At 36.4% G+C, this 23,019-nt stretch overlaps 1 protein-coding gene across 2 annotated transcripts in view; it reads right to left on the bottom strand.

Annotated features, from left to right (window-relative positions):
• Window positions 1-23,019, bottom strand: part of INTS6 (integrator complex subunit 6) — a 42,154-nt gene that overhangs the window by 1,086 nt on the left and 18,049 nt on the right. Inside the window, exons 4-17 of one of the 2 annotated variants that reach the window (XM_048941323.1) lie at window positions 21,713-21,802; window positions 15,236-15,419; window positions 14,184-14,309; window positions 13,481-13,635; window positions 10,632-10,784; window positions 10,348-10,480; window positions 9,768-9,862; window positions 9,248-9,358; window positions 7,461-7,676; window positions 7,226-7,352; window positions 5,883-6,025; window positions 5,247-5,481; window positions 4,121-4,489; window positions 3,585-3,678 (exon numbers count right to left, since the gene is read on the bottom strand). In XM_048941323.1, the coding sequence (XP_048797280.1) occupies window positions 3,585-3,678; window positions 4,121-4,489; window positions 5,247-5,481; window positions 5,883-6,025; window positions 7,226-7,352; window positions 7,461-7,676; window positions 9,248-9,358; window positions 9,768-9,862; window positions 10,348-10,480; window positions 10,632-10,784; window positions 13,481-13,635; window positions 14,184-14,309; window positions 15,236-15,419; window positions 21,713-21,802 (2,231 nt within the window). The remainder of the gene's footprint in view (window positions 1-3,584; window positions 3,679-4,120; window positions 4,490-5,246; window positions 5,482-5,882; window positions 6,026-7,225; window positions 7,353-7,460; window positions 7,677-9,247; window positions 9,359-9,767; window positions 9,863-10,347; window positions 10,481-10,631; window positions 10,785-13,480; window positions 13,636-14,183; window positions 14,310-15,235; window positions 15,420-21,712; window positions 21,803-23,019) is intronic. The other variant, XM_048941332.1, reaches the window with a different exon arrangement.

The raw sequence follows: 23,019 nt of genomic DNA on the forward strand, positions 1-23,019 counted from the left end.
AGAAATTTGAGCATGAGAACATTTGCTCAAACCGCTGTCTTGCAGCATGCTGTTCCTTGTTGCTTCCAGCTAACCCTACCCTTGTGACATTTCTGCATTCAAGAAGCAACTTCTGACCAATGCTTTGGCAGTTCAAAGCAGCAATGAAAGGATCACACACTTTCTCAACTCAGCACCATTCTGAACTGTACTCTGAGTTCAGTACTATGACCCTATTGAATTCTGGCAAAAGAATGTGGTTCCCAAGCAGGCCTCCCAATCCATGCCTGTTCCTCACAAACGTGCATCTGCCCTAATTCCCAAAGTGCAGACTTCCCCACAATCCTAGTTGGGCTATGGGGAAACAGAACTCCCATTCCCAATCACTATCTCTTGGAACATCCATGCTATAGGTATTTTCCCATCCTTTTCATCATGGTTCCCAGTAACTCATAACAGACCCACCCTCTGAGTACTGCTTCACTTCCATTCATCATTGCTTCCCTGATTCTTATTTGTTGCAAAGTATCAACCTGGGAAACATGGAACTAACTCCTCATTTGCCCAAATAAAAGCCAAATAATTTAAGCTAATAGCAAAGTACTTTGTTATATAGCATATCCTAATAAAAATTCAGCATGTTTATATTCAGTGTCAGTACTCTGAGAAGTAACAATGTTGAAGTCCATTTGCAGCAGCTGTACAAGCTAACAGGAGATACTTCCTAGAAATTAAGCCTGGTGAAAGGTGGGAAATACAGACTACTAATTTACCACATCAATGTGAATCCTTGCGCCAACAGAGCAGCACACTGCGGCCAGCCCTACAATACACGTCCCAGGCCCTTCTTCCAAATGTTAAACACTATAGCATGCAGTTTTCTCAGGACAACAGAAATATTTCACCCTAGCAACTGATACTGTAATTAACATAATTAAGCATCAACTCTTCCTAACTTACCTGTCAACTCTGCCAAAAAACGCAGAGCTTCCTGATTTTTCTAGGTAAAAACTTCTCAGCTAACTGCAGCTACTGAGCATTAACGTTCATTATTATTTTGAGGTTGTATTAATTCTTTTCAGCACTTATACTACAAATGGATATTGTTTGGCATTTTCTTTAGGTAGACACATTAGATTTTGTTATGTATTTAATAGCTTAATATTCTCTGTTTAGAAAACAAAAGAATACTTAGAAGTTGTCAATTTGGATAATTTTTATCCACATTTTGTCAGTTTTTGCTCTAGACTAAAGGGTGCTGGATAATCTCATCTAGATTCTCTTTTCCCACAAAGTCTGGGAACCTTTCAAAGTCACTTCCAACTTAGGCTATTATATGTTTCCACAGTTCTATTTAGCAGAGAGTATTTAGTGCTGAGGCCATAAATAGATTGTTATGCCAGCTCCAGAAAATATTGAGGACCTCTCACTTTCCCTAATTCCTCCTATTCCTTCGCTATATCACTTTTTCTGTGCTAGGTTCTAAAGCCATCTATTAGGAATTTGATTCCTTGTGTTCAACAAGGACTCCTTACAATTGCTACTCATACCCACCCCAGGCTGAACCAGAAGTTTACCACCAGCTATAAAAGAGTCATTATCAGAATCGAAATTTGACATTGAGATGTGGAATCTCCTCAACATTTCACAGTCAACTGGGAAAAAATAAAATCTATTATGTCCCTCACCTTGGTTTTTGCCTTTTAAGAATGATAGCTTTATTTGTTCCCAATTTCGGCAGCATCTTTTGCAAGATGCATCCCTGACTTTCACTAAGTAGTAAAAGAACTACATGGCAAACCATTCCCAAAGGAAGAAGAAAACCCTAGATTATTTTAGACATCTCCTCTCATAACATTCTTTTGGATTAAGTTCCAGAACTGAATGGGAACTGTTTTTAAACACAGGCTTTCTTGCTGCACTGCTCAAGAACTTTCCTAAGTCTCTGTTAACAGAGCTCCTTGGAGCAGGGAAAGAGACCAAGCACTCCAAACTTGAACTGCATTCTGTGTCATCACAGGAATCGGCCATCAGTTAGCAAAACTTAACCATCTTAACTGCAAAGAACTTGGACATGTTTCCTACAGGGAGCAGGGAACTTTGGTGAAGAGTGATAGCTTGCCTGGATAAGGGCAGAAGCACCCAGAAGCACCCAGAGACAGAACTGCACAGAGACTGTAGGTAGTGTTATCCAGGTGGATAACATGACTGTATTATAATCACCTAACCTAGGAGGAAAAAAAAAAAGGAGGGAAGGATTAAGCTGCTCTTACAAACTAATAATATTTACAACAGTCCAAGAGAAATCAAATTGGCAAGTTTTTCTACCAGTAGATAGAAAAAAACTGTTGGCTATGGTGACAGACAGGATTTAGATCTGGTGCATCTGACAGCACGACAACTGCTCCCAAGTTTGTAGGCAAAGAGTCAACGTGAGATACTGGGATAGACAAGCTGTGCAACAGAAACAAGAATTACAGTGGCTCCAAAGAGTCAAATTTCAGAGGCACAAATATTCCAACCTCACTAAGGGCTGCCAAAGACTACAGGAGAAACAGTATTGTATTGGTGACAGTGAGGAAGCATGTGTAATCTACAGACTATGGAACAGCTTCGACAGGTGATAAAACATGAGAGAGATCAAGCAAAAGCATGATAAAGAATTACTGCTAAAGGAAAAACATTATCTAAATCAATATGACCCACTGTGCTGGCAGTAGAAGGCTAGAGAAGCTCTATAAATGTCCAATATTCAGTGTACATTGAACTCCCAAGCACAGTTTTACACAACTATCACTGATTTTTATTTAATCAAGATGTGAGCAGTAATACCACAGGAAAAAAAAAAAAAAGAATTCTATGAAAACACAGGAGGATGAAAAACTATTCACTCAAGCAATCCTCAAAGTTACACAGCCTATATAATGATTAAATCATTAATTCCTTTTAAATCCAACACTCTTGATTCCAATCATAATTTCCTGTTTTTCCTTTCTCTGAATGGTCATATAGGGTAGGCAAGCACAGTCTAAGGACACCTTAAGGACAACTGTCTATCTGGTTTAACAACATGCGTTTTAAAACTCCAAACTCTTTCCCTATGACAAATTACCACCTGAGGTTGTAGAAATAGAACTACTCTATTTCTAAAGAAAATCTGAAGAGCAGACACATCTTCATAGAGCACATCTGGATCTCAGAACCGGACAAGATTTTGAGTCAATGCAGAATAATGAATTTGAACCGTTTATGAAAGTTTTATTCATAGTAAAGCACAGTGTCTTCAAGTTTTCAAATTAGCAATACGCTCTCATTTGAACCCCAGAAGTTAAATGATTTTCTAAGTACCTCTTCTTCCTACACCACTGTTCACTTAATCTTGTGATGATTTAGCAGTTACAGCTACTAATATTAAGACTCTGTATGAAGCAAAAAACATCAAGAAGCTTATGTACTTCCAGTGTTTTTTTTTCTATGAAATTATTTACCCCCAGTACAAAGCATTGTGTGGGAAGTTTAAGACAAAGGACTGCGTGGATGTCAAGCTGTTACGAGTAGCAGTACATGGTGCAGTTTTATAAGATTAATACAATTCAGTGACCTACCTCGAAGCTTCTTTAATAACATTTTGCAAAAATATCAGTCTGGTTTGTAAGCTTCCCTGTACATGCTTCAGTAAAAGGAAGATTCTTTCATATTCTTAAAGAAATAAGAGCAAAAACAGTTAAACAGATGTCTGTTATAACATTTTGCTTCATGTGAACAAGGGCAAGAGAATTAATTCAGCTTCTGCGAGATTTTAAGTTAGATCATCTAAAAACCAGGCTCATAACAACACATAAAACACACAGTTTTATCAACATTAACTTTAAAAACCATAATAAGACGGTGGTGTTTAAGGTATTACCTATAATTCTAGCATCAATGATGAAGATCATTACTTTCATGAATACTGACAGATTCAGTGATATTTTAATCATTCATCCAGCAAGTTTTCATAAGATGCTTTAAAACAAATCTGCCTAGCTTTCAATTTTGTTTCACTCTCACAGTTTAACATTTTTCTGAAAAGGTAAAACAATGTTAGTTCTTTGCCTAGCTCTCATGCCAGTCATTTAATGAAGGAATGTGGAATACTTACTTCTTCCTGGCTTTCGGATCTCTTTCATAATTTGTGCTCTCAGCTCCATATTAATCTCTCTGGAACTTCTGCAGGGCACTGTTTTTTTCCCTTTGCTGGTTGAAGATAGTGGCAAACTATCTTCAGTATTTTGCTCTTTACTACTGGATTCATCATGATTCTCCAAAAATCCATCAACATTCAAGTTATTCCCTATATGCTCATGGTCTGCACCCTCTATATGAGCTGCTGATCGATCCAATGAATTGAATGGAGAAGACATTGAAAATTCAGAATCCACAGCATCTGGGAAATCATCTGATGAAAGTGAGTCTGTAACATGATTCTCTACCACATCATCCATTGCAATCTCATTATTAGCTTCTGATGCTAAAAACAAGTGAAAAAAATACAATAAAAACCAGATTACATTTACAAATTCTACCTTCTTTATGATCTGATAGAGGTCACTGAAACTATAACAAACATCAATACCTCTAAAACTATGCTTCTGCTTATCTATTATACTTGCCAGGCACAAGAAAACATTTGTTGGTTGTTCTTTCAGGGTTGTAATAATGAGCACATTAGTTTATTTCCTGTCAATTAATGGCTTAATAAAATCACAGCTGTATTCTTCACATGAAAGGGAAAATTGATAAATGTATTATCAACAAAGCAAAGAATGAACCTGTAAAATGTACTTTCACTACATACTTCTCTTCCCTTAAAGTGAACTGACAAACTTATTGAACAACTGTTGCTCACTGAACAGTGAGAGCAAGACTTTTACAGAGTACCTCAGCTCAATGCTAAGAAAAATAAATTCACTGTACCACAGTGAAATTCAAAATAACCTCACGTCGTGATAACTTCTGCAGCTTGTAAACCTGCAGGAAAAAGAACACCCTTTTGTTTACATTGTCTCCTTATTTAATACAGGAAATACATTGTTTATATTGGAAAGTTCACATAAGAGAGACTTCAGTCTGAAGGGCTATGTGATAAGCCCCCACTGCACACTTCAATACTTCATTTCCAAAATTGGCCCTATTTGGGAAATCAGCCAAGGAGTTTTCTATATAAACAAGCTTCTTACATAAAATTAAATAAAAACCAAACTCTCTACATACAAAAATTCACTTACTTTTCTGAACAGGAATAGGTTTAACAAGGTCAAGCTGTGCTTGTGTGATTGGTGATGGTGGTCCTTTTCCTCCAATGTGGTTATTCACAACTGGAGGAGTTTGTGGTCGACCTCTGAGCAGGGGAGACATACACCGACGCCTTTTTGGAATCCCTTGCATACTTGGTTCTCCAGGTCTTTTATGCTTATTTTGAGGTCCTGATACAAACTCATCTGCTTCATCTATCATCATTCCCTGTATTTAATGGGTAGAATGCTTAGAACTTCAATCCAGAAATACATAATATAAAACGTTGTGAATACTGATGCGGTGATACTTATCAGGCAATAATGAACAATATGCCACTACTTATCAGCTTCTCAAATGGCAAACGAAACATGATTAGGTATTATCTATACTACAGTGACAAATATTTCATTTATACAGCACTTTGAAGGCATAACACTGGTTTCTAATAAAGACTGCTCTTCATATGATAACACTGATGAAAAACACCTGAGGAACATCCTTGTACAAGATGCCTTCCCAAATTGGGAAATACTTGGAAATACTTCTCCTATACTTTACCCTTTGAATAGTCTAACCAGCAGCAGACACAACAGTAAGTTTTTAAAAAAGCTGTATGGAAAAGTCACCTTTTTGTCCAATTTGAATGGATTGCCAAATGTATGGAGCCTTCGGGGTTGATCAGGATCAAGCTCTCGGAGTGGAGAAGGGATTTGTTTTAGATATTCCTGGTAGTTTCCCATTTGTGCTATAGGTACACTGTGAACTTGATCTGTTGTAAAAGGATGATTTATTAATATATTATACTAGTGTCGTGGGAATTCAGCCTATATCCACATTAACATCTCACATTTTCAGTCTTTTATCAAATGCATTAACAGAGTAGATATGCAAAACTCACCATTATTCTCACCTAATTGGTATTTACAACATCATGCTTTGAGTGCAGAAAGCTTGCTTAAATGAATCTGTCGTGTATTCCATCATGACATGGAAAAAGCAATAGCTGTCATGCATGGATTTTAGTTTTCCAGAGTGTCCCATAGCTTTTCAACAGGTAGATGGGTGGAAAAAAAAACAAGACTTGCAATAAATTTTATCTAAAACATTACTACAAACAAAACCTACAGTACTGCAAAGTAGTAATGCCATGCTGCACATAGCTTTGATAGACATCTATCCAATTTTGGGTACATCACATGTAATTGTTGAGACTGGCACGTTCTTGAAGCAACAGTGATTTTTTTTGCCACTGGAATCAAAGTCTCGAAATCTACAGGACCTGAAAACTTACAAATTTGAAGTTTCTAAGCCTTTCATCAAGCAGAACACAAGCCACCAAAAACAGCAGAGAAAATAACTGTAAAGTTTCGATGTGTTTGAATCCCTTCACCAAAGAGCAACTTGATTTCAAATGATGTTCTCTCACTACTTAAGTCAGATGAACAACGGTGATAATGCAGCTTTCACTTGCATTACCCATTTTCTCCACTTTTTTTTAATCATCCTCTATTCGTTAGATGCTCTAACATAGTGCCAGAAGACATAAATGAAAGGGAAAATGAAACAATTATACAACTCCTGTTGACCTAAAGGGTGAAAGAATCACACTGACAGCACCTAGTGAGTAAGCTCATCTTTCCACTGTTCACAAAATACTTCCTACATAGAAAAAGATCTTAATGTTCAAAAATCCTCTCAAGTTTTCTTACATACATCATAAAACTTGGTGAAAAAAAAATAAGTGAACAAAGAATCCATAAGTAAAAGGCCAAGTCTCCTAAGACTAAAGGACAGAGCAGTGAATCTGCATCTTCTGTCCCCAGCTGTTTTTCTTCCAATTAGCTAAGGAAAAAAGTCAAGTTTAATGGCAAATGGCTGCTAAGCTTTTATGAATAAATATTTGTTGAGTTTTCAAAATTTAATAAAAGCAATATCACAAAGGCAAAAAAAAAAAGCAAACACAACTAACCTTCATCTTGTCCTTTGAGGAACTTCCGAGTACTCTTCAGTAAGTTAGATCTCATTCGTGTTAATTGATCCAAAAGATTTCTTCTAGGTATATCATAAGCATTTCTAAAAGTTTGAGGTTTCAAATCCTACGGTTTCAGCAATTAAAGTTTCAATTAACACAATGTATGGAACAATATCTAGCATTTCAATGGTAGTATATTGAAAATAACAACATTACACACAGTGGTGCTTACCTTATTCAGCAAAGCTATTTGGAACCCAGCATACTCCTTCATATTGAAGTCTAGAGGTCTATGAGGAATTTCCCCAGTAATCCCCTGTAGCAGATGTTGAAAATCGTTCCTATGTGCCATAGACAGGTTGTGTGATCTGCTTCTGACCTTAATTCCAGTCTCTTGCGCTACCTTTTTGCCTACAGAGCCAATGACTCTATCGGACTCTATTTTGGCCTTAATTTAAAATAAATAAATAAATAAAATTGACAATATGCTCTCAAAAGAATTAGTCACTTATTCATTTTAAATTCCTACCTAGAAGATTCAACAATGTGCTAACACACTATGACGACCATAACCAGGATGAGTGCTTAAGGAGTGCTTAGTACAAAACCACTTAATGTTTACTACAATTTCAAATATAGTGAACAGTTTGTGCCTAGGTTTTCTGCATATTTCTCCCTCTGCTGCCCATTACTAAGCACCAATATGCATGCAATGCTTTTATTTTCATAAGTCATAATTTGACTGGCAATTCTCTGCAAGTCTATCTGTACTCAAACTGTTTTCTGCTGCAAGAGCTAAATGCTAGCTTTCAAGACTGATTCTCTCACAACTATAGTTGTGATCAGCCATACAATGGTATCAGCTTTCTAAAAGCTCAATACAGTCATAACATTAAACAAAAAAATAGGAAATACATGAAAATACCCAATCCTATTTGACCAGACAGACCTCACCCCCAGCATTGTTAGATTTGTACCAAAATTAAACATGTTCATAAATGCCAACTTTGGGGCAGAATACAGTTGAACAAAGAGCTAGAATTTGCCAAGACAATTTGCCAGTGTTTGTTTTGCAGCTTTATATAAATTTGCAGACTACTCAAAATCTGAATTTGTACTTAAGAATACTGTGCCTGTACTGATAGAATCTTTCAGAAGTGAGAAAAGCTTTGTGTACAATTTGCAGCGTATGTCATAGCATCTTAAGAGTCCACAAAGGCTAGATTGAGAGATTAGTTCATTTAGTAGAACACTGAGCAATGTGACCATGATTTGCTAGAAGATGCTCTAGAATTCAAGTTTGCTCCCCTGTCAAATAATAGCTTATATCCACTTTTTTTTCGTTTTAATAAAAGCTGATCTGTAAGAACTTGTTAGCTATGTGAGAAGTACTTGTGCTACTATTAAAGTTTCAAGCCTTTTGCATTCTTCCATTATGTTGAACAAGAAAGCTTAACATGCACAGCTCAACAAAAAAGCAAAGGTAGCAGGGCAGAAATGCCTTAGCTGGGGCAGGGGACTAGGCAGAGATACATGCACTATTCTGAATAGCATCAACAACTTCATAATTTTACAAAAGGTCACTTGCAACTTTTGTATGTATACTTATTTGAGATTATGTCAGTTCAGTTTTCATTTACTGAACTCTTTCCATTTCAAAAGCCACATTCTGATTCAGATGCATCTAAGTACAAATCCCTATTTTCTGAAAAGATGCTGGAGTAAGATAACATGTTTTCTTTTGGACAAAAATATGCTACTGACTGTACACATAAAAATGTTCCTTAAATACAGGAGATCTTAACATGTACCTCCATATCTATCTATACAGCCCACTCTAAATTTATCTTAAATGTTTTCTTTCAAATCACAGAACCAAAATACTTCTTTATTAATTGCTTATGGGAAGGCATTAACTTGATCTTCCTGCTCTTTTTCCTTGAAAACTCTTGAACTTGAGTATTTTAAGATATTATCCTGATATTACAAGTTTTTACTGCTCTTGTGCTTCAACATTACCTGCTGACTCAACTTTTTGAGATATGAAATGACACTGTAACTAAGTCCATATTCCACATTGTCAGCTATAAGGTTTGGTGCTCCCATCATTCTCACAGCTTTCTTCAAAGGCTGAAACATGGAATATATTGCAAAGTCATGTTTAACTTTACAAGTGTTATATACATACTTTAAGTAACTGCCCCAGATAGGACATGAAGTCCTTAAAGACAAAAGACAGATTTTTCAGGGCAGGTTTTTTTTGTTGTTCTTTATAAGTATCATTCCATTCACGCTGAATCAGTCATGAACAGAAATCATTTATTAGTTACAGTTGTTGAATTTTATTGCTATACTCAAATTTCAAGTCTTCTCACAGGACTACAGTGAAAAGGGTATCACTGTACATAGAAGTCCAGTTATTCTCTTAAAAATATATATTCTACTTGAAATAGGTTAAAAAAAAAAAAAAAGCACCCATACTGGAAAGGTAACTATAGCTGTTTAATAAAATAGAAACTTGAAAACCAAGTCATCTTACCCCAAGATAATAAGGAGGCATTGTCTTCAAATAGCTTTCAAATGACTGCAGCCATTTTAATGTTGGCTTTGCCTTGTGTACTTTAAACAAGTCATCTGATGGTTATGAAAAACAGAGACACAATGAAAGACGTCTGTTTTGGTTTTTTTTCCCTAGTAGGAGAAATGCTAAGAAAATACTAATTCCTTAATGCTTAACTATATTATTTTAACATATATACAACTAAACCAAATATGCACAAAAGATCAATACATAAAAGATTAAAGTTGCAGCCAAAAGATGGAACCTGATCAATTTAATAAATGAGATGATAGATTGAGAATAATAGCTACCGATATAAAAGAAGTGAGACTACATTTCCAAAAGAATGATTACATAAATTATTCTTGCACTTTCGGCACAAGTCAGGGACATCACAACAATTGTTTACAAGTGAAATAAATATTATCATGGATGAAATTGCTTAGCATTCTAGCTTTCTGTAGGTATGACTAATACTGTCAGCAGCTGGATAAAACTCTTTAGATCAGATCAATTTTTCAGTTGCTTACTACTGAAGATTTTATAGTCTGGTACTTACCTAGCAGTGGAAGAAGAACTGGATAATTATAAGGCATCACAAATAAATTCACACAATTCAGGGCTGTACTAGCTTTCAAGTAACCAAAAGGATGACCGAGTTCACTGTATTTTGCACTATTGCTCACATACACCTGCAATAAAACACATTACAAGTTAAGCACATTTTGATGTATTTTGTAAATTTAAAGTTTTACATCCTAATTACATCCTAATTTGATTCCAGAGTAAATTACATGACAAATAGCTTTATAGAGACTTCATTTAAGTGTGTATTCTACTTGCCTGCCAGCAGGTCTGAGGGGATTTTCTTTCCAGGATAAACTGGGTCAGTGGTGAAGGCTCTAACTCATATTTGTCAAAAGGCAGTTTGTCAATGACCATCGGTTCACAGTCAGTGCAGGAGAATTTCACCACAGGATGAGAAGTGCGAGGTGGCTAAACATAAGCATTCCACTGTTAATGAGTCTGCATACAATGACTAAAGCTTCTTTGTACTGTGACAGCCAAAACAGATTATTTAAAAACAAACATTTAAGGAGCCTACTGAATACAGGATTCATACTTATAAGTCCTAAGCACATCATTTGACATTGGCACTGTCGTGAAACATCTTGGAAATTAATTTTCTAAATATTAATCATTTTACCTACTAAGTTTACAACAGTAAAATTTCATACATATACACAGAAACTGTACAAATGGAAGTAAATCCCTGTATGGGCTTCAACACTACTTTGGGGCATGCCTACTTTGACCCTGCAGAACTAAGCTTTGTACTTTCATATTTGTTGATTTTCTCTGTTTAACAGCACGTCTCCTTTTGGGCAAATTTTATATTTAACAATTTCAAACTGAATTACAGTGATTCATATGAGAAGAGTTTACAGCAACTCACATTTTAACTGGAATTGAGGCAATTTAATTGTAATCTTTTTATTAATTACAGGGAAAAAGCCTTTCAATCTCAAGTTTCAGATATAAGTTGCTAACACTTGTAGTTTCTTTTGCTGAACAGAGGCAGCAAATTTTTATGTCATGAAATTTGGAACCACATGCCTTACTTTGAAGGACTTTCAGGAGGGGAGCTAAAGCTTTTATACTTACCCTTAACCTCCTCCAAGGCAACTAGAATCTGAGGAAGATCTCACCTGGGAAGCCTCCTTCCATTTAGTCCCTTTACAAGAAGTCAACTAATAAATACGTAAGATGAGCTACGGAAATACAGAGTTTCTTGGACCTTCCTAACACCTCACCTTGAAAGTAATTTTTCCTACAAGTTTATAAACTTTAGTCTCTTCCTTTTAGGATGAGCCAGCCAAATGTTATCTGTCCACAGAGCTGGTCTTGCCTTGAGTATCTCCACTCTGAGGAGGCTGTACTGTCCAAGTGCACACAAAACAGGAGGCCCACTCAATTGAAGGAACTGCAATTCTCTTGAAAGAAGATGCCTCCAATAAATAGTTGTGGCGGAGTTTCTGACCAAGCCATGAAGCAGTTATACTAAGAATAAAAAGGCTGCAAAAGAAGTTGAATGCTAAGACTTGAGTAGTCCCAGAAGTTTTGACTGGACAGCAAAACTATTTTTTACCTCAAAGCAGTGAGAGCAGCCATTTACATGTTGATGTACCAACAGAATCATTAGCAGACTTTCGCATACATTTAAGAATGCCTTGATTGTACCATCTACATTATATGAAACAGTGTTGAGGTAGCCTATTTCAGATAACTCCACAGTGTATCAGGGGGCAAAGAAAAATGTGACTACAAATTCTTAAGTAAACAGGATGTTAAGTTCTAGCACTATATAGTCATAAAAGTCAGGAAATACAAGTCTTGAAACACTATAAGCAAATGTAGCTCCCTCACATTGCATAGGGAAGGTTCAGTTGGGAATTTCAATTGATGTCTACAGGAATTTAGCTGCATGTGCAGTAATCCAATGTTTTGTGCAGTTATGAGAGAGGTACACACACTACGAGAGCAAAGTATTTTTTCACATCTTCTTGCAATTTAGCTTCAAGTTTTCAGTGATTTGGAATGACAGTTCTTCACTTGGCAAGATCTATTTTAGCAATGTCAATCAAGATCCACAGTAGCAGACAAATCATAGAAATTTTTCACAGTGAAAGGAAGCAGATATATCATTATTGATAGTGATTACAAGAAGTACACAGGGCAGAGCAGTTTTTTCTGACAGCAGTTTTTTCAATATCCAATGCAGTGGCTTTTTGCTTTTTAAACAACTACAAGATTTATGATATTGGTTTGCTTTTTTGTTCATGGAATGGGGACAGATCCCAGCAACACCACATCTACAAACTTGACTAGAATTTCATACTTGCATCATTCTACAACAACCTGTATTTCACAGTAAATTTTGCAAACATAATATAATTTTCATGAGCAGCTCAGTGAGCTAATCAAACTACTTTTGGATCAAAAATCAACAAAAATCATCATGAAAGACAGGGAAGAATTATACAATTCCACACAAGTTCCACTTTAATGATTTTCAAAGATAAGTAGAAATAAATATTTTATACTAAAGATTAGTCTTCATACCATACAAAAGGCACTGGCATATATTATTTATGGAAACAAGAACAAGGAAAACTAATTCTGTAGATAGCACTTTAAAAAAAGGCAAGTTTCTCTACTTGGGATAAGCTAAAAATATAGTTACAGCAAACAGTAGATGAAATTGCATCCATCAGCTACAGTGCAAACAGAACTATCTCAAGGATGCAAAACTGGTAAGATCACACAACCTTCTTTCTATTAACATCATGTTAGGTAATAAAATTTAGTAGTCCATTATCAGACCAAGTGCCATCTGATTTCTGGCTTGGTACTTTAAGAGTTTTGACAAACAGTGTGCATAGACTAGGTTGACTTACTAGGTTGACCTATCTGCTACAGTCACTTTCTTAATGCTTCAAAGTGAATACCATGTTACTTGTTCATGAGCAAATTATCTAACATAACAGCAATATGGATTTTCATGTGACATTCCTTAGTTCATAGAGCTTTTACAATGGCTCCAATAAAGCACATTTCTCAAGACTTAAAAATAATTAGATAGGAAATTCAGGAGTACTCCTCCTTCTATTTTATCTAACTTCAGTACTTACCAGCGTTGGTGAATTCTGATCTGGCCAAAAAGATTCAGGAACAGGCCAGTGACCTATAGGAACCCCAGTTTTAGGGTTTGGTCTAACATAAATGAGTTTATGACAGCTGTGCCAAGGCTGGGGTCCAAAGGGCCTAGTTATATCCACCTGTCCATCTACAAAGGAAAAATGCTTTATAAATCAAAATAATATTAAAACTCAAAGAGCATTTATCAGCTTCTGTGAAGAGTTCAAGAACTACGTTCCCAGGGATGATACTCCTTCAGTTAATATTATTTTCAAAAAACACGTGCAAAAAAGTAGTAATGATGAAAAAACAAGTGAGCATTGGATATTTACAGAACCACAGTTGAATTATCTGGAGCTCTTTATAACCATTAGATTGCCTTTCTCATCCTATTATTATTCCCAGTTAACCTTCATATCTCCATGCTTAAAGACAGTACTTGATACACACAGTTAAGACTATTGGGCTAATGTAATGCAGCAAAGGAAGATTAGAAAATCCCACAAAAGCCTCCCAGGAACATCCCAAAATGGACTTAGGCTACATTTAGAATGAGAATTTAAGGACAGCAGAGTTATACCTGCTATTCTAAATTTCAAATTTTCCTTTGGTTTTGCAATTCTTATATTAACTTCACTAAACTATACTGACATCATCACTGTCATCTGATATCAAAGTGTAAAAGACATCAAGTACCATCAATCGGCGAGGGGTCTGGTCCAGCTTTTTCAAAATTTATTACCACTCCACTTTGCACTTTTTGCACCAGTGATTCAAGACACTGATTCAGCATTCTTGGAGAGCATACACAGTATGATCGACCTGGAACAGAATAGCCAATGTTGAAGTTGCTCAGTGTTCTGCTCTTACTTTAACTTACATTGTTCAAAGCCACTGTTTTGTTATACTTAACAAAATAGGTATAGATTACTGATTTAAAGTATATGCCAAACACTCTAAGGACCAAGGCAGCCTAGTAAAGCAGTAATAGTGCTACCTGCATCTTCTCTGAAATGATTGGGTTCTAGCTCCTTAATGACATTAACTCAAATTCCTGGTTGAATCCATGGAAAATGGGCTCCCCCTTGTGACAGACATCAACATAACTGTTGAAACATTTCAGTCAAAGCACTACTTAGCACAAGCCTACGTTAGCCAGGAAGTAATTGAATCAGATTCTTTTGGAGTGTTTAAAATCCTTCTGCTTGCTTTCTACCAAATCTTCTGCAATGGATCATAAGTATCACCACATTTCAGCATGCAATCAAAGCATTTTACATAGGAATTAAAAAGCTAATGCCCAAATTTGAATATAATTTCTAACAGGTAAGAGTTATAAAGGCAAGAAAAGCAACAATTTTGCAGAATTCCTCTACATTTTACACTGTAGAAATCCTGCATTGCATTGTGCGTTCTCTTAAAAAATATATCTTAAACATTCCCCATACTTTTGGCTTGCTTTGATTAAAGTATGACAGAATATACTACAGACTCAACTGCTATAATTTCTAATTATGATACTGAAGAGAATTTTTAAAAAGTTTTTCCAATAAAATGCTAAAGGAATTAGATTCAAATTCTTCCAAGACAAGTTACATCTGAAGCATTAAATCAGGGTCATTAGATTTATTGTAATCAAGCCCTGAGTTTTCAGCAAGTAAGAGTTCACCCCACATACCTGATTAACAAAGCCACGTTCAATTCATTTTCTAAGTCACGGACTTGTCAAAGGAAGCCAGGGCACCTACCTCCTGTGACTTCACACATCGGTGTGATTGCAGAGTCATCCACTGGTACCCCTGCCATCTGCTCTGATTCTGGTGATGAAACACCAGGCAAACGAAGTACTAAAGCAAACAACCTCTGATCCCATCGAAAGGGTTCCTTAGTCAACTCGCTCCCAGGCAGAGGGGAATTGAGAGGTAAGTGGAGCTGAAAAGGAATTTAAATCTGAGTAGCTACTTCAAAAATAAATCAAGTTACATAGTGATAGCAAATCTATAACCACTTATAAACACAGCTATAACCTTTCCACAGCTATTTATGATTCTCTTTTGCTACTGTACAAGCAAAACTTAATGTAATCAGCACTTCAAAGACATTTAAGGACAAGATGAGGCAAAAAATTGAGAACCACAAACTGAGTGGGAACCACCACCTTCTGAATATAAGCTTAAGAATCAACAGAATATCTTCTTTGGAATTTTATCTGTAAGAACTAATTCTCTGCAGAATAAGCCTACTGTCAGCTATCTTCTGGTGGATTCTTCAAGTTAAAAGGCACAGCCAAGTGAAAAGGTATTTTTAACTTAAGCCTACTAGAGAAGAAGCATAACTTGGGTATAGCTGCCGAAAACAATCCAGCTACCATGACAATCTGATCCAAATAACTTCAAGCAAATCAATGTGGTGGTTATGTTATAGCATCAGAAAGGAGTGACTTTAGCTAAGTTGGGCACATCCCTCAGTCATACTCTTACTTTCTCAGTGCTCTAAGTAAACAACAGGTTGAAACCCATACCGAAATCTGAAGTGTTCTTACTTATACATAATCAATAACAATAGCTACAGCTATCTACACAAGGAAGAACTGTCTGCTGTGCCATTGTATTGCCTCTATCTGGAAAGAACTAAATTATTTTTAGTTACTAATATTAAAAGATACCACCCAGGGACACAGAATAGATGGGGATCATTCATTTTGCTTTAGGTACCAATAGAAATAGTAGCAACTCAAGAGTTTCCAACTTTAAACACAGTTCACTAATAATACAGCAAAAATATTAATTAACAAGCAAAGATCATCAGAACATCTCAAATTCCTGTACAATTATAACTAGAGTTAACTGAAACAATAAAACAAACCCATGCTTTAAAAGGCATTCAGAAGACATCACTTTTTGCATACAGTTACCTTATGCACAAATTAGTGGAGCAAAACATTTTAAAGTTTTAAAAAATAATCAACTCTAGAAAACCTGTACAGATAAACTAGGCTTATAACAAGTAATTACAGCTTTCAGAAAAATGAGACAAACCCCCGGCAGATGTTGCCACCATCAGTACAAGCAAAATCTTTGTTTTATTAAAGCAATGTAGCCACAAGGGTAGGAAAAAAATCGCCAGAACAATGGCCAAGTAGTACTAACAGTTCCATTACCTCACCATGTGAAAGGGTTAAACCCAAAAGCAGAAACCCAAGAACAGCTGCTAGGATAAAACTCAAATGTTTTCCTTCTAACACAGCATTCAAAAAATTCCAAACCTGCATCTTATCTCTACTTCAGCATCAAGTTTCAAAGTTTGATGCAAGTCCACCAAAGATACATTTTAGTTCACAGTGACTGGTTAAGGAGTTTGCAAAAGGTTGTTGGAAAATGTTTCGGTTTTTTGTTTGTTGTTTTAAAGTTTAAACTGAAAGCACAGATCTTAATTACCAAATCAGAAACAAACTATTTCTGCTTATTTATTTGCAAGCATGTCATATTAGGAAAAATACATGCCTCCATCTTCGAAGAATAATTACTTTATGCAACCTCAAAGCCAGGTAGAAATGAGATAAAGCCATTCAACATGTCAGCAGGAATCAGAATATTGCCTTCTCAGAGCACCTCATAATTCCTCCTGAATCTGTTTTTGCTGTTACAAGCAGACAGCATGTTGAAGAGCACCATTTTCCCCAAATGTCTGATGGGAAGCTGCTCAAGGGGTACTCAGCTATGTATGTGGCTTATTACTGATTCATACATGCCTTCCCCCTTTTTATGCAAACAGAACCCAAAACCTGCTCAAGAAAGGAAACTTACAGCTAAAAGAATAGCCAAGTTCTTCATAAATAGCCTCCAATCCCAACTGTAATATTCAATTGTAAGCACTACAAAGTCATCTATTGGGACTATTATTTAGGAGTCAATAAACTTTCCAACACAGATCTCAGCCAACAGATGAGTAAGATTTAGTGGTTCTGGAGAGCACATTTCCTTGGCAAAACATACCTTCATAACAGCACTATATCTCTCCAGGCAGCACACATTACAAGGTTCCTGTCTGACCCTGCCCCAATGCTATTCTGAGTTCAGTGCATCTCAGACTACAAAACCTTCTTTCAGCTCAGCTGGTTATAAGTGAGCAAACCCAAAAAAACAAAGCAGGTCACAGCAGCAGACCACTGCAACATGCACAAATTACTACCAGAAATGTTTTTAAAATCTAAGACCACATGCAAAGCCAGCAGTATTACATCATATGTCCTCACTCTCTTCCCTACAGTCTAATTTTGTTAAATTTAACATCCATGTTATTGGAGAAGTTGTAGATTCAAACCAGGCTTCATACTCCACAAATGTTAAGCTCTGTCTTTTCACACTCAGCACTGTTCATAGGTTTTGTTGCTGTTGTTTTGAAACAAACAAACAAAATCCTTCAAAACTAACAAGTATTTACCGTAGCACCACAACAACTGCATACCTAACAGAAAATAAAGTGGGCTGGAAACCTGCAGCTTGCATTTTCTTTCCCTGCACATTTCACATCTTTTCCTACTTTATCTTTCATTTCGGTTGTTGAGAGAAAGATAGAACGAACAAGTGAAAAATAAGTTATTTACCAACAATGGTCTTCAAGGTTGTCTGTGTTGAATAACACACAAGTGCCCTCATAACCTTGTAACTTAGTAATGGGAAACATCTGCTTTTATCTCAAGACTTACTTGTAAGAGTATACACAAACTCTTTTTCCTGAAGGTTTTTGTCGTACCCATGACAAGTAGATCTACAACATTCCAAGCATACTCAGTATTCCACCACTAGAGGACAGTAGGATGAACAGCCAAGATTCAAGCCCAGCTGATAAGAGTCCTTCAGAATATCTACTTCAGATCCTTAGGAAATGCCAGCATCGGTTTCCTATTATTTTCTGTATTATCATTTGCAGTTAAAACAGAAAACCACTTCTATAGGACATAATTTCAGATCACAGAGACACCATCTCAATGACATGACTGATTTTGCTGTTCTAATGCTAACTATGTTAACTACAAGGAAGTGCACACCCAGCTAATAGTTGCACAGTATTCTCATCTCATGTGTTCTGGGCCTTGGCACCAAATACTGAAAACCCACCAACTGCTAAGAGAAATAACTTGGATGAGAAAGCATGGGAACACACAGAGAAAGGGATACATCACCTACTTGTTGCACAATTTGATTAGAAACCCAGATTTGAGTTGGAAAAGCTACTTTTAAAAATACTGTTGAGTATTTACAGTTCTTGATTACTGCTGAAAGTAAGGAGGATCTTGCCACTCGTCACAGTTATTACAGCCAGGATTTAAATCAAATCCTGGAAGGGCTTGATGTAGCAATGCCAATGGCTTTGGGATGAAGAGTCCCAAATTACCAATTCCTCCCATAAGAGTCTCCTGTAGCAGGAAGAAATCATAAGAATGGCAATATATAGAGGACAAATAACACGACTGATGCTGTCTGTTTGCATAATCATGCATCAGTACATCAGTGGGTCAATAAGCCAGTTTCATGCTTGCAAATGGGAGTTCAATGCTTCATACTAAAATGAAGTACATGTAGAAGGAAGATGCAGAGAGATATCCTAGAAGCTGCAAAACTTGAGAAGTATGATATCGGATTGACTAGCCATTAAATTATAACATTTTGTAATGTAAAGAGGAATAAGAAATCCTTTCAAGCAATTGAACATCTTCTAAGGGAAATATCAGGAAAAGGCAAAGACCAAATCTGAGGGACCATGACAGAAGTGAATGCCACTTCCAAGATTTTATAGCATCAGATTTATAATTAATGATGGTATTCAAACAGTATGAGTCCCTCAGTTCCTTAAGTTATAACTGAATAAAAGTGAATCAAAGGAAGAATCTGCTCAACATGCCTCACTGAACGTAGAAATGATGCAGGCACTTTTCAGTACCTCAGCACTGGTTCATTAGAAGTCAGTGTTTGAAGGACTGAGATTCTTAAGTCCTTTCAATTGGTGTTGGTACTGATGAGAGTTGCATAGACTGCACCATTTGTCTTTAGTCTGAGACAAAGTGTTAAATTCCAGAGGGAAAGGACAACTGAAGAATTTAGCCAAGAATTCAGGCTCTGAAATAGAGTTTGACAGCTTATAGTAGGGCAAATGACAATGTTACAACAGTAATAAAGCCAATTTCATTGGTAAGAACGCAAATGTCCACCTGAAAGAAAAAGTTACCTTCATCTTTCCTACTGGCTTCACACAGGCAGTAGTAAGACAGTCCCCCGCACTTAGGCTTCTCTTGTAAAGGCTGAACACGTGCAATTTTCAACCTCGAGCGCATTTGCTTTAGAATCATAGAATAACAAGGTTGGAAAGGACCTACAAGATCATCCAGTCCAACCACCCTCCCATCACCACTGCTACCACAAGCACCAAACCAAATCTCACAGCTCCTCATCCAGATGCCTCTTGAACACTGCCAGGGACGGCGACTCCACCACCTCCCTGGGCAGCCATTGCAGTGCCTGACCACTCTGAGAGAAAAAGTTCTTTCTTATGTTTAACCTAAACCTCCTGTGGCCATTTCCTCAGGTCTTGTTTGTTGCCCAGGAGAAGAGGCCAAGTCCCTCCTCATTACAACCCTCCTTCAGGCAGCTGTAGAGTGCAGTGATGCCTCCCCTGAGCCTCCTCTTCTCCAGACTGAACAATCCCAGCTCCCTCAGCTACTCCTCATAAGACTTGTGCTCCAGACCCCTCACCAGTTTCGTTGCCCTTCTCTGGACACGTTCCAGGGCCTCAATGTCTTTCTTGTAGTGAGGGGCCCAAAACTGAACACAGTACTCGAGATGTAGCCTCACCAGTGCTGAGTACCCACTGATCACCTTTATGTACCCTCACTCCACAATGTCAGTACCAGATTTTACAGCTTTGTCATTCAATATTGAAGTTGCTCATCCTCAAGGAAGGATTTACATGACTATTTGACCAGTTTTATCTTTCAAAAATAAAACACAGTATTCTGCTGTTAAGAGTGCTGCTACATACTGTAGAAAGCTTGTCTTCTCTTTAGTTTACACTTGCTCACCAAATTACAGTTAACACGAAGTTGCTATTCTACTTCATAACTTAGAAGGTTAAAAAACACAGTAGAAGTTTTATAAAGATAACCTACTTGATGTCTTGGATCCAGGCATGCCTTTTCAGTTACTGGCTATGTCTATTTGTTAGTAGTCCATATAGAATTATCAAGTCATTCAAGTGTCTTCCTTCTACGTCAAACACGTTACAAAAATGCTCAAATATCACTTTCCACACAAGCAACTTCTGTAAGTGTTATCAGAATGCAATATAATAGAGTATTAACAGAGTAGAAGTTCAAGAAACTGATGAACAATGATGTCTGATAAATTACTCTGTATACTCAAATGTGGTGTACCACATAAAAAGTCTGAATACTCCTCTTAAGTTTCAAGACAGGCATTTGAAAATTAGCCTTGTCCTTGAAAGGGAAATTAGTTTAGAGTTTTGTTTTTCTACTGCATGAAATAGATACTAAGACAGTCACACAAAGCCATCCTTCCTGATTATTTTTTTTTTAACATCTTTTTAAGGAAATAATTCAGTGCAGTCATTAAGCTAAAACAGTCTGGTGTCTCAGCATTAACTGATTCTGAGTTGGCTAGATATTCAAGCAGATAATCCAATATATTAAGGCTGTTTAGTGCTTTTAAAACTATACTACAGATTTAACTTGAAATACACTTCTTCCACTGTTACTTTTGATTATAAGGATATTACTGATCAGATTGTAATCACTTTAAGAGCCTTGTGTGAACAATGTATTTCATATACTGCCCAGCAACAATTTTCTTTGGGAAATGACTACATTAAGTTGGATCTATATGTACTTACATTTAGATCAGTTAAACATTTAGATGTTTCGAATAAATCAGTTTCTTCCACTAACATATTTTAAATGAACTCACTTGAAAGAAATAGTGAACTGAGTCTACTATACAGACCAAAGCTGCACTACATGCTTCTGTCACGCGATAAGAAAAAAGAGCAATTTAGATTCTGACAGTACTACTGTATAAAATTACTTCGAGATAAAGGAAAAAACATGCAAGTTTAAGCTATTAATGAATGCACCTTACAGTAGGATCATAAGTTTCTCCTCAAAGCAGTATTCAACTGTGTTTAGTACACTGCAAACAGAGATCAGATCTTACCTCTTCCTGTATTCCACTTGTTGTAGTTAATTTACTCCCATCAGTAACTGTTATAATTATTGCTGGCTCCAGAAAAAATGGGTTTCTTCCCTAAGAAAAGAAAAAAGTAACTTCATTTAAAATGATGCAACAAATTCATAAGTTTGGGTTCATTAAGCAGTCATTGACAAAACAGCAAGTGTTATTCTCATGTATGGTTCCATGGGTTTCTCAGACTTTTTACAGTTTGGCCATAGAAAGGTAGACAACACATCTCTACTCAGATAATTCAAACAAAATATGGCAAAAAATGATTAACAGGGGACTGGAAGAATAACACGTACAGCAGTATTCAGATAGCCTTGCAGCTATTCAGAGGAGCAACTTACTCTCCAAATCAGATATGCCCTATTCTACCTGTTGCAGTTGATCTTACACTTGATTTAATTACTGCGTGACCAACTAAAGCATTTTCATAGCACCTTGTGATAGTGATTCTAGTGTTGACAAGTGTTCTATATATTAAGGAAAAACTTTTAAATGAACAGTAGTAGCTACTACTTTTTTTCCACTCTAGGAGTTCAATCATGCATGCAAGAAAACTTCACAAGAAAGTTCTTGAAAAAAAAATAAACCTTCTATAGTGAATTATTTAAGATTCAAACATACAATCTAAGGCATTCTGTGTTCCAACCGAGTCATTCAACTGATTTATAACAAAAATAAGTTTGGTTTGCTATTGGTGCTTCCTTTTTATCTATTGCCAGTATGCTAGGAGTCTTCAGGCCCTTCTGAATAAGAAAGAGGATCCTAAATTAATCCACAGATGTGTCCACTCCTAGAAAAGTTAGTACATTATATCCTAGCCAGGGTTACAGACAGAATGGCCTAAGGGTCAGCACAACCTTTTGTTTATTGGGTCCTATTCTGTATGTCCAAGTTTAACATCTCATTTTTTCTTCAGAAAACAGCAAAGATAATGCCAGACCCACAGCCTAGTACCATTTATAAACAAACCCTCTCATGAAGGATTATAATTAATTCTGAAACAGTGGACATAATTAAGAGCTTTCAGTAAAAAGATCATTTGAATTATCACTTATATATATCTATAATGGTTTTAAGTACTGATTGTTTAGATCAGAAATATCACTTCACTGAATTTGAAATCCATTTGGTAAAGGCCATTCATTTTTAAGCAGCAACACCTTTACCACGGACAATTTACTTTAGGCCAACAGAAAAATGAAAAAGCTATTTGCTGTTTTCTGAAGCTTAGTGAAGATTATAAGATTTTCTTTTAGAATAGCACTACATAAAAAACCTAA

Source organism: Lagopus muta, chromosome 1 (genome assembly GCF_023343835.1).
Source record: "Lagopus muta isolate bLagMut1 chromosome 1, bLagMut1 primary, whole genome shotgun sequence".
Classification (NCBI taxonomy): Eukaryota; Metazoa; Chordata; class Aves; order Galliformes; family Phasianidae; genus Lagopus; species Lagopus muta.